Source organism: Heterodontus francisci, chromosome 37, assembly GCF_036365525.1.
Source record: "Heterodontus francisci isolate sHetFra1 chromosome 37, sHetFra1.hap1, whole genome shotgun sequence".
Lineage (NCBI taxonomy): Eukaryota > Metazoa > Chordata > Chondrichthyes > Heterodontiformes > Heterodontidae > Heterodontus > Heterodontus francisci.
In genome coordinates this window covers 11,571,888-11,584,432 of record NC_090407.1, presented here as the reverse complement: position 1 = coordinate 11,584,432, position 12,545 = coordinate 11,571,888, and the positions used below count along the sequence as shown (strand labels likewise).

Here is a 12,545-nt window from a genome sequence, read left to right as displayed (position 1 = left end):
AACTGCTTCTACATCCTGGTCTCCTGAACTTAGGTCATCCTTCTCTATTGTGCTAATACCATCATTAATTAACAGAGCTACCCCTCCACCTTTTCCTAGCTTCCTGTCCTTCCTAAATGCCGTGTGCCCTTCAATATTCAGGTGCCAATCTATGTCATCCTTCAGCCATGTCTCTGTAATGGCTATCAGATCGGACTTATTTATTTCTATTTGCACTCTCAGTTCATCTGTTTTGTTTCTAATGCTATGTGCACTCAGCTACAGAGCCTTTAGTTGTGTTCTTTTATTATTTTTGTGACCTCTAGCCTTATCCGTTGATTTACTCTTAGATTTTTACGCTCTGTCCCTTCCTGTCACAGTCTATTTATCATTTCCCATATTAATACCTTTCTCTCTTGCCTTGTCTCTACTTCTTGATTTACCACATCTTCCCAAATTTGACCCCTTGCCCCCACTATTCAATTTAAAACCTTCTCTAAGCATCCCACAGTTCTGCAACCTGCTTTAAAGTGAAGACAACACACAGATTTTTACCTGATAAATAAACTTGTTTTTCTCATCGTCTACAGCCAGAATTAATAGGTGTAATGGAAAGAGGACAAGGTGTCGTTTGCTGTCTTCCTGTGGAAATTACAAAGAGGTTTGTGAGGTTAAATTATTTGATCGTATTTCTTGATTGGCATTGCAGTAACAATTATCATGTCATTAAAAAGCTACTTACGCTGTTAATTACCAGACTTAATTTTTGGGGCCAGGTTTAATGGGCAATTAATGTGCAGCAAGTTGTGGCAAATAACAGGGAGGCACAGGATGCCATCTTACAGCCCTCGCAAAGAGCAGACACAAATAGCAGACAGGGAGAGGGACCTGAAAGGAAGCAATTCCTGTGTTGGTCTTCCCCATTCTTTGACTGGCTGGCACAGTGGGCCATTGGCTGTGGTAATTCTCTTTATTTCAGGCCTCTGCCTGTGCTCTCTTCAACCCCATCACTCTTCCTTCTCCAGTTTTTTTCTCAATATTCAGCACTTCTCTCTCACCTGTGATTCGGAACTCTGTGCCAAGGGACCGTGCCATTCTTCTAATCCTTCCTCTTCTGGAGCATTTTACTGAGGTCAGCAGCACGGAGCCAATTCCACTGGCAACACACAGCCGAGTCTACAGTGTCACAACCTATTCAATCCCTGGCAGTCACAGCCTTTTCCCAATGTCCATACACACAAGCTAAACAGCACAGGAATAGGAAGACCCACTTGGCAGCCTCAAGGCCAACTTTACCATCCCAATCAGCCTCCCCTCCGGTTAATGTTGGCGCTCGTCTCATCTTACACCTACTCCTGCTCCTACCATCTTCTGCTGCCACTTAAAGTAAATGCTCTTGCATGAATTCCCATAGTGAGCAAAGGCATTCAGTTCCTTAAAACAGCAGCAATAAGTGGCAGGAAACAAAGGATAATTGTTGATGGGCGTTTTTGCGACTGCAAGGCTGTTCTAGTGGCATTCTGCAGGGCTTAGTACTGTGTCCCCTGCTTTTTATGGTATATTTTAATGATTTGGACGTAAATGTAGGGCACATGATCAAGAAGTTTGCAGACGACACAAAATTGGCCATGTGGTTAAAAGCAAGCAGGATAGATATAGACTGCAGGGAGATATCAATGGACTGGTCAGATGGGTAGAAAAGTGGCAAATAGAATTCACCCAGGAGAAGTGTGAGGTGATGCATTTGGGGAGGTCAAACGAGGCAAAGGAATACACAATTAATGAGAGAATACTGAGAGGTGTGGAGAAAGTGAGGGACATTGGAGTGAATACCCACAGATCCCTGAAGGTAGCAGGACAGGGCGATTTAAGGTGGTTAAGAAGGCATATGGAATCCTTTGTCTTATTAGCCTTGTCAAACTGATCATTGTCAAATTGCTGTTTGTGGGACCTTGCTGTGTGAAAATTGCTTGCTGTATTTTCTACATTAGAATAATGATCATATACTTTTTAACAGGTACTCAATTGACTGTAAAGTGTTTTGGGCTGTTGTGAGTTTGTGAAAAGTGCTGTATTAATGCATGTTCTTTCTTTCTTTCTGTGCAGATTACAAATATCCCTGCTGAGGGCGGTCGCCCACCTCCTCCTGGAATGTGCCTTTGCAAAGCAGGTGTGGAAAGAGATGCAGTGGTTTTTGTCAAGGTTCATCCCAAGCAGCTCTGTAACACAGGAGTCTGTGCTCTACGGGCTGTTCCCAGGGACGCACACCGAGACAAACATCAACTGCTGCTGGAGGACTATCAATTCGGTGAAAGACGCCCTTTGGTCTGCCCGAAACTTGCTGGTCTTCCAGCGCAAAGAGTTGTCCACCACCGAATGTTGCAGACTGGCACATTCCAAGGTCCAGGACTACGTGCTGAGGGACGCACTAAAGCTTGGGGCAGCCGCAGCAAAGGCTCAATGGGGAAAGACCACAGTGTAAGGTTCCCCCACCAAGCTGGACTGAGGGGCTGGAACCATGGGAAGCCCCTCGAACTGTATCGTTAATATTCTCAGTTGCTGTAAATGTAAAACTGTAATTGACATGACAATTGTGAAACGGAAGGGTTGGGAAGAAACTCATGACATTATTGAAAGAAACTGATCTCTTTTGCAATGTTTGTATTTTTTCGTGCTGTTTGGAAACTGTTTGGCAATGTAATTTTTACAGATTTTTATGAATAAAGTATATTTTGGAAATAAAAAAAAAAATCCCTGCTGAGGGCGCTGCAGGGTTCAATGTCAGATTTTCCCAGTAACTTTTAAATTAGACATTTTCAGCAGGGGTGGGAGGAAGAGAGTGCCCAGATTAAAGGAACAGATGGTCCAAGGAGGAAGTAATGTAAATGCGTTTTAATCTGAGTTAGCTGCATTGCAAAAAAAAATTACCTCAGTGTATTGTTCATGAAGAATGACTGAGGAGGACCATATGATTTCTCCAAGAGATTGGATGTCTTCTCCTTCCCAGCCTATTATGGGCTCACTATAGATCATCTTCTCCAGTTCTCTGCGTGACTTCCCCCAAAGCAACTCCGTCTATAAACATTTAAATATGTAGTGAGGTAAATAAATAAACATTGCATATCTTACCGCCTCTAATTTAAAATGATGACCCTCGGGTTCGAAACGGCTTCACGGCCTAGACCTTATCTCTGTAACCTCCTCAAGCCATACAATCACCTGTCCCGGATCGCTCGATTCCTCTGACTCTTGCCATATGCCCCTTACTCTCAAATTCCCTCCCTAAACCACTCTGCTTATCACCTTCCTCGCCTTCTTTAAGTCCCTCCTTAAAACCCACCTCTTTGATCAGGTTGTTGGCCACCCCGTTTAATAGCCCCTTTGTTAGCTTGGTGTCCATGATTTCAACTACCTTAAAGCACCACAGTAAAGTTGTTGTTGTATATTTATCCTGGTGAAAGGTTTAATGTGGTTTCAACACTGGGTAAGAGGCTAGAAGTCCCGGTGCCAACAATTCACACATTGTGAAGCTGTTTTTGAACAACGTTTTCTCCAGTATTTCAGGGCGCAGTCACTGCAGCCACATTGTAACTGCCGAGTTGCTGGAAAGTGAAGTTGCTTCACACCAACGCTGATGATGTGGTGTTACATCAGCCTGAATGCCGTGTCAAGGCCCAGCATGATATAATGTCAAACAGCCTAATGTGAGCAGTCTCACTCTTCTTGAGATACCAGTGTTAGTGAGAAGCCAAAACAGCATCGCACCAACAACAACAACTTGTATTTATATCGTGCCTTTAAGGTAGCAAAAAGTCCCAAGGCATTTCACAGGAGCATTATCAAACAAAATTTAACACTGAGCTACATGAGGAGATATTAGGGCAGATGACCAAAAGCTTGGTCAAAGAGGTAGGTTTTAAGGAGCTTAAAAGAGGAGAGATGGTAGAGAGGCTGGGAGGTTTAGGCACAGAGATCCAGAGCTTAGGGCCTTGGCAGCTGAAGGCACAGCCACCAATGGTGAAGCAATTAAAATCGGGGATGTGCATGAGGCCAGAATTGGCACTCAGTTATCTTGTCACCCTAATGGTCACTAAAATTGTCAATCACAATCAGAAAAGTCAGAGGATGACTGATGCGGAAAATGAAAAATTGTCACAGTGATGTAGGACAAATTAATGTTGGGGGATACCATTAATACTAAGTGGAAAGAGTTTTCTCTGCACTCAATGGTACATCTGATCCGGGAGTGCTTGATATTGTCACTTGGTGCCTAAAAGGGCATCCATCTTAAAAACCTTCACCTTGTTGAGCACAGAATTGACACAACAAAATTAGAAGGTTTGAGGGTTCAAACCCCCACTCTAGAGACTTGAGCACAACGTCCAGTCTGATGCCCCAATGTTGCACTGTTAGAGGTGCTGTAAACTGATGCCCATCTGCCCTCTCGGGTGGATGTAAAAGATCCCATGGCAAAATTTAAAGACCAGCAGGGGAGTTCTCCTTGGTGTCCCAGTCAATATTTACCCCTCAACCAACATCACTAAAACAAAACTCGATGATCTGGTCATTATCAAATCACTGTTAGTGGATCTTGCTGTGCACAAATTGGCTGCCATGTTTCCTACATTACAACAGTGGACAACACATCTAAAAGTACTTCATTGGCTGTAAAACACTTTGGGACATCTGGAGATTGTTACGACCGAGGCGGGAGGAATGCACTGTTAATTCAGTCCCACTTCTCCACAGGTCAAAACATATCAATAAATTTTCCCACTTACCAAAACAGCCAATTAGATACTCTATTTGTCTCCAGAATAAATAACAACTGCCAGGTTTCTTTAATAAACAGCAAAATTAACCATTTATTATAAAATCAAGTCTTAACCAATAGTGAAGTAAATATATATGCAAATCGAAATATTAAAGCCCCGTATTATTATCCTAGCCCTCACACACACGCACATACATCCAAAAACTGGTTAACCAGGAAGAAAAAGGATTTTTGTTTACAGCTGTATCAAAGAAAGGCCTTTGGTTTGGCAAAGTGTCCCAAAGTTGAACAGTTAGATGAAGATGCAAAGTTTCTGCAAACATTCAGGATTTCTTAACACACAGGAAGCAACAGTACAGCTTGATGCAGGGATTCTTCTGAGACAGGAGGAAATAGGAATCTGCCACAATTGAAAGACAGGGTTTCTTCTCAAGAGATGCAGCATTCCTTTTCAAAGAGAAAGGTGGGCAGGCTTTCTCTTCTCCAGGCAGAAACAACAATTGACTGTTTCAACAGTTCAAATTGTAACTAAACTTTTCCAGAAACAAGTCACATGGCAACCATAAATCACTCCTTTTTCACATGCTTGTAAACATCTGCCCCTTTAGGTTAGAAAACAACCTCCCTGTTGGGTTCTTTGTAAACAGGTGTTTTCCAGTAACTGTTTACATTCCACTCTCAGGTCAAACTCAGTCCCAAACCTTTTCTTCTTTTTAAAAACCACAAAGTTCAGCCATCTCCAGATGTTTCAACATCCATGAAATCCTTTTCAGTTTTTTTAAAATATAGATTCTCAGGTTTTAACAAAAATAATATAGACTCTAGTAACAAGATTGTGAAAGGCACTATATAAATGCAAATCTTTCTTTTGGATTTGATGGGTGTTTGTGCTGCAGGATTTTATACAGCTAGCAATATAGTTGACGAATCCTTAAAGACAGACCCATTTGAACTGGATTTTCCTGCTGCCCATTTTTAGGAAATCTACAGCTAAGATCTCAAAGCTAAAATTATAAGGTTAAATATGGCCATGAACTGAACTGATCCCATGAATATTGTGGCTGCGATTCCTTTTGTGATATTAGTGGAAAAGTCCATGGAGGCTCGAGTCACAGCAACTATTTCACAAGCATGGAGAAGATTAATCTTTTGACCATTACCAGTTTAATCAGTTGATATCACAACTAAACCATTTGCCATTAATCACATGCACATTTTGAATTTTTCCATTTAAGAATTTTTTTTTCAGTGCTTCCCCTCCCTCCTTTTTATAAAAATAAATATTCCTTCTTAATTCTGGGTGAATTATAACATTCGCTGATCCTCCTTCTCAGCCAGTAGGCTGCTGGTAACTTCAGTGTCTGGCCACCAGGGAGTGCAGGTGAGCAACAAGGTCAGACTTTGGATTCTCACCTCCCCACACAGTAAGTCACAATGAACTTTGTGAGGAAATTGCCTGCAGAAGGGCCGAAGCTTGAAACTTTCTTTGTCTTTTTTAAGAAGGTGTTGTTTACAGAAAAATGCTGCTGCACATTAAGTGGTGTCCCATAATTCATGAGGGAAAACTATGGAATCAGATTAAATGCAAGCAGCCTTCCGTCAACTGTAATATGAAGAATAAAAATCCCACAGCTGAACTGTAACCTCTGGAACGGATGTTCCATGTATCAACTAATACTAGACTCTGTGACACTTATTCTTATACAAATAGTGGTTTAGTAGTACAGAACCTGAGTATTGCTGAAAATAGAGACATGTTGTCGAAGCTTTTCATCTTGCACTCATCAGGACAATCCGCAACGATATCAAAGTAAGGGTAAGCAGGAACTTTATACTATATGAGAAGAGAATGCTGATTGGTTGGCAAGTGAACTCTGACTCGTAGAGTCGTTGCCATAAAAGAGATAATAGGACAGTTGATCAAAAGCTTGATCAAAGAAGCATGTTTTAAGAAGCATCTAAAAGGAGGACAGAAGGATAGAGAGGTGAAAAGGTTTAGGGAGGGAATTCCAGAACTTAGAGCCCAGGTCGCCAATGGTGGAGTGATTAGAATAGGGGATACACAAGAGGCCAGAATTGGAGGATCGCAGAGGTCTTGCAGGGTTGGAGAGCTGACAGGAGTTACAGAGATAGGAGGGGCATGAATTCTGGGAACTTTTTTCCCCTCCTCCAATTTTTCTCTCTTCCTCTCCTGAAGCCTGTGGCCTCCTCTGGGCTACAGTTTCTGTTGGCTTCAGCTGCCTTCTGCTATTCTTCATGAACGAGCTAGACAGTGACCAAACAGCAGGCTCTTCACCCAAAAAGGGTATCACAGGCAAATTAGATCCTGTCCTCACCCGACATCCACTCACACGCACAATGTCCAGTTGGATGGTAACAAAGAATTGGGACATTGACTTTTCCCCCTTCCTAGCTGCTCTGGGTAAAATCAATTAATTCAGCACAGACCAGGGATTAAACTTGGACTTCCTGCTCTATCTGGCCGGTACCTCACTACTTTGTCTGTTAACCCATGAAACTATCACAGGAGCCCAGGGCGCATATAATTTGTTGCAATGACAGATTGTTTTGGCACTTATTCCTGCTGCTGAAAACATTGAAACTGTGACAGGTGAACAGCATCTGGATGCACTCATTAAAGAAAGAAAGGACTTGCATTTATATAGCACCTTTCACAACCTCAGGCATTCCAAAGGGCTTTACAGCCAATGAAGTACTTTTTGACGTGTTGTCACTGTTGTAATGTAGAAAACGCTGCAGCCAATTTGCACACAGCAAGCTCCCACAAACAGCAATGTAGTAATGACCAGTGATCGTGATTGAGGGATAACTATTGGCCAGGACAGCAGGGAGAACGCCCCTGCTCTTCTTCAAAATAATGCCATGTAATTTTTTACATCCATTTGAGAGGGTAGATGGGGTCTCAGTTTAATGCCTCATCCGAAAGGCAGCACCTCTGACAGTGCAGCACTCTCTCAGTGCTGCACTGGGATTAATGAAGTAAACAGTTTTCAGAATGTGGCACAATATAACATGATATAACATAATTGAATACAAAAGTAGGGAGGTTATGCTTCAGCTATATAGGGCTTTGGTGAGGCCACATCTGGAGTAATGTGTACAGTACTGGTCTCCTTATTTAAGGAAGGACGCAAATGCATTGGAGGCAGTACAGAGAAGGTTTACTCAACTAATACCTGAAATTGGCGGGCTGTCTTATGAGGAAAGATTGGCCAGGCTAGGCTTGTATCTGCTGGAATTTAGAAGAGTAAGAGGTGACTTGATTGAAACATTTAAGATCCTGAGGGGTCTTGACAGGGTGGATGTGGAAAGGATGTGGGAGAATCTAGAACTAGGGGTCACTGTTTAAAAATAAGTGGTTGCCCATTTAAGACAGAGATGAGGAGAAATTTTTTCTCTGAGGGTCATGAGTCTTTGGAATTCTCTTCCTCAAAATGCGGTGGAAGCAGAGTCCATGAATATTTTTAAGGCAGAAGTGGATAGATTCTTGATAAGCAAGGGGGTGGAAGATTATCAGGGGTAAGTGGAAATGTGGAATAATCAGTTCAGCCATGAACGTATTGAATGGTGGAGCAGGCTCGAAGGGCTGAGTGACCTACTCCTGCTCCTAGTTCGTATATGTGTATGTTGACCCTCTGCATTCATGATTATTCTGTTAAGGTTCCAAACATTCTTTTCCAGCCTTGTAGTAATAGTTCCAGCTTTAATCGCTCGTAATCACGTGTTTGGTTCCTTGTGATACTTTACCAGGTAGAAATGTTTAAGCTGATGAACACTATAAAGGAAGATTACTTCCTTTGTCTTTCAACAAAACAGGACTCCAAAATTATTCTAGATCTGGTATTTGACAAAATTCCTCTTTTATCATCTCCAGAATATCCTCCCCATAGAAAGAAGCCCTGTGCTGTCGGAAAGTGTGGTCTAACCCAGAATCTTCAAATCTCGTCAATGAGGCCAATTGAGTATGTCAACTCAGGCTGTGAAGGGCCAAGTTAGATTTGCAGGACCATTCACGACAAATGTTTCTGAAGGCATGAAGAAAGTGAAGCACCACATTTTTAAGGTCACCTTACCTCAGAAAGTTCTACCAGACGGTCCCCTAATAAGTGGTCATTTCCAGAAAATTGATTCTGAAAAACAAGTAGTTTGAAAGGATAAACCCGTTAAGTGGTTTGAAAACAGAACCATTTCTGCAGTTAATTTAACTTGGCGTGTATTTTGTGTGTAATGTATGCGCAATGTGCGTAAGACAATGTTATGGACATGTCCATGCCTGTACCTCAATACACCATTCTGAGGTTGAAAAACGCACAAATCTAATGCAGTTCAATAGTAACTTTAACAAACTGGTTTAATCAAATCTCTCATTGCAGGTGGCAGCAAAGTTATACCATAAACATATTTCACTCAGAGATTATGTCCAATAGTCCCTTAATGGCAAACCCCTTATCAGAAGTGGGACTGGAGCCCATAACTTTGTGACTCAAAGACAAGATTGTGACTAACCCAGCCAAGCAGCCACCAATAGCAGTGGTGCCTAAAATGTGATTTAGGGGAGGTCTTCTGAAGGAAAGGCCCAACCAATGAATTGCTTTTTTGACGTGCCCAATTTCCACACAGTAAGATCCCACAAACAGCACACAAAATGAATGCCCAGTAAATCTTGTTTATGGTAGTGATGCTTAAGGGAGTAATGACACCCAGAAAACTGGGAGAATGCCCTGCTTTCCTTGGAATAGTGTTTTAGGATTTTTCATATCCACCTAAACCACACTAACAGACCTCAGTTTAATGTTTGATTCAAAAGATGGCATCTTGCTCCCTCGTTGAAGTGTCACAGGAGCTGTACACACAGGTCTCTGCAGCTCAGAACGCACACCCTCCCAGCTTAGGGGGAAAGAGTGCAGCTAATTGAGTCAAGTTGATAATGATGGCCAGAGCACGAAAACATAAAAACCAAAGAAAAATGTTTAGCTAAATTAAGTGCCGCTTAGAATATAATAACCCTCTGCATTTGCACTGGAATCAAAAGGCAGATGGATACACTCGTACTTGTATGCCCAACCCTATGTGAATAAAATAAAGTTTGATATTTATGACAGTGTCTGTGCCTGTAAAACCTGTGCTATCTTTTCTGATAGAAAGAGATAGCAGATAGCATCACACACGATAGATTTCACCTTTTGGCTATGAAGCTCATAAACACTCACCTCCTCAGATCCAATCAACTTATCCAGTTCCTGAGGGGTAGCAGCTTCTCCTCCACTCACTGGAGGTGCAGAGTGTCTCCTGGGAAGGAAAATAATCAAATGACTCAAAGTGTAAAGTTCCACAATACATATTTTTGTTAAAAATAAGACAAAGCCTCATAGAATAAACCCTCTGGAATGAAATCTTCTAATGTACTAACAAACTGGTATCGATGTTACACACACATCATTTTTCTCTCCAAGTGGATCACGGTTAAAAGGGAAATGCCATCATGGCAAAAAATGCTTTGCCAAGAATTGTGCGTCAGTTTTGTCAAAATGCTACGACGCATGATGGGCTGAATGGCCTGCTTTTGCAACATGTGCATAGCAGCATGTGTAAAGCTGGCACTGATTTGATTCAGCAGCTACCAGACCCAGACTTGTACCACTTTAGTGTCAATATAAGTGGCTCTGTCAGAAATTCAGGGATTTTTGCTAAATTCCAAAACACAGCCAGCACTATGTTTTCATGTGACTTCATATATTAAGATCTGTTCAGCTTTATGAAAGGACTCGATGATAGAAGGCTGTGTCTGCTGTGACTCACAGCTTTGCGCTGTATGTTTGCATACAAATGAAAGAACAGTTTTTCAAAAAGACTGTGCTTCCTTCAGCAGTGGACCAGCCAGAAGGATTGTCATGACTTTATTTTCAGGTTGCATATCCTGGCACCACATGTCCAGAGCAGAATGAAGATGATTAGGTAATTCCCCCATCAATCACACCTGGAACCCACTCTGCTATAAGTGACTGGGATTGATCTTACCCAGATAATTTGTATGATGTAATTATCCTCCACTCACTGCATTTTGTGAGAGAAATAATCCTGCTTTTACCGGGAGACTCTCAGGAGAGTTTTAGTTATGAGTTCTGTTTGCTGTAGTTCGTACAAACTCTTTTAAGTAGACTCTGTTTGCTGCTTGCTGAATAAATAGATTCTGTTTGCTGTCAATCCTGCCATAGGTGTGACCTGGCCTCCAACTCATTGACTGACACAGGGCGGCACAGTGGCGCAGTGGTTAGCACCGCAGCCTCACAGCTCCAGGGACCCGGGTTCGATTCCGGGTACTGCCTGTGTGGAGTTTGCAAGTTCTCCCTGTGTCTGCGTGGGTTTTCTCCGGGTGCTCTGGTTTCCTCCCACAAGCCAAAAGACTTGCAGGTTGATAGGTAAATTGGCCATTATAAATTGTCACTAGTATAGGTAGGTGGTAGGGAAATATAGGGATAGGTGGGGATGTTTGGTAGGAATATGGGATTAATGTAGGATTAGTATAAATGGGTGGTTGATGTTTGGCACAGACTCGGTGGGCCGAAGGGCCTGTTTCAGTGCTGTATCTCTAATCTAATCTAATCTAGTGTCGATACTCTCTTTTTTAAACAGCGTTATAAACTGTTGCTGTCATCTTGTGTGAACTAAGGAACGTGACCACCACTGAGCTGTTGACCAGGGAATGATGAATCTAAAAGATCTGAAACTCTCTTTGATTTACTACCGGTATGTACTGTACAAAGGGAATTCCAACTGATCTCTGCTTTAAGTTTTGGCTGTAGCAATGTAGATTCCCTCAGTGGTTGAATTAGTGATGTCAGTGTATAATTCAATAACATAGAGCAGGAAGGTCACAGCTTTGATCACTGGTGGTCTCAAATTGGGAGGGAGGGAAACAGTGACAAGGTGGAGGTTACAATTTACCTCAGAGAGGGCTGCGAAAGAGAAATATCATATTCAGTTCCCACTCACAGTTACGGTTCAGTAGCATCTGCTGTTGAATAAGTGTGTGAGTGGATGTTTAGTGAGGGCAGATATGGGGGTCTGGACTCACACAAGGCAAGAGTGGCCAGGCAAAGCACCAGAGGTGGTCAATGGAATTGCACACAAGAATAAGTCAGTGTCTTTGGGAGAGGTAAGACAACAGTTACAGCAGAGCGACTCACAGCAAGATATTGAGGATAAAAGGTTACCAACTACTCACTATCAGGCAATAACTCAACATTTGTGATGACGTCAAGACCAACATCATTTATTAACTTCATCGGACCCCCAGGTAGCATTCCTACCCTAATCCTGCTACAAAAACTACTACAGCAGCTACTTATCATCGATTTTATAAAGCTAATTCCATGCTGTGCTCTCAGTGGGTTGTGAAATCGGGACTATTGCTGATCCAACAATCTGTGCCATGTAGTTGACCAGATAGATTCAGACCCCTGATTATTTGAGTTTCACATCTCAACCAAGCCATTGGCTACCACTTCCCCACAGGAGGGGGGAAATCCTTCACAATACGAACCATTTGTACACTTTTCCTAAACTGGTTATAGACACTTAAGTGCAGTTACACAGACTATTACTTCAGCTAATAATTAAGGAATAAGAGAAAGTAAAGAAAGAAATAATGGAGAACAGGAAGGAAAGTACCTTTTTTAATTTATATAACAAATTATCACATCCTCAGGATGTGCCATGGTTCTTTAAACCCAATGAATTACAGTTGTTACAAAATAGCAAAAACCTGCAT

At 42.0% G+C, this 12,545-nt stretch overlaps 1 protein-coding gene across 2 annotated transcripts in view; it reads right to left on the bottom strand.

Moving 5' to 3' along the window:
- LOC137352064 (probable pleckstrin homology domain-containing family N member 1) overlaps positions 1-12,545 on the bottom strand; it is a 48,382-nt gene that overhangs the window by 31,896 nt on the left and 3,941 nt on the right. For both annotated transcript variants that reach the window (XM_068017113.1, XM_068017114.1), the window contains 4 exons: positions 9,985-10,063; positions 8,848-8,904; positions 2,908-3,054; positions 535-621 (listed from right to left, as the gene is read on the bottom strand). In XM_068017113.1, the coding sequence (XP_067873214.1) occupies positions 535-621; positions 2,908-3,054; positions 8,848-8,904; positions 9,985-10,063 (370 nt within the window). The remainder of the gene's footprint in view (positions 1-534; positions 622-2,907; positions 3,055-8,847; positions 8,905-9,984; positions 10,064-12,545) is intronic.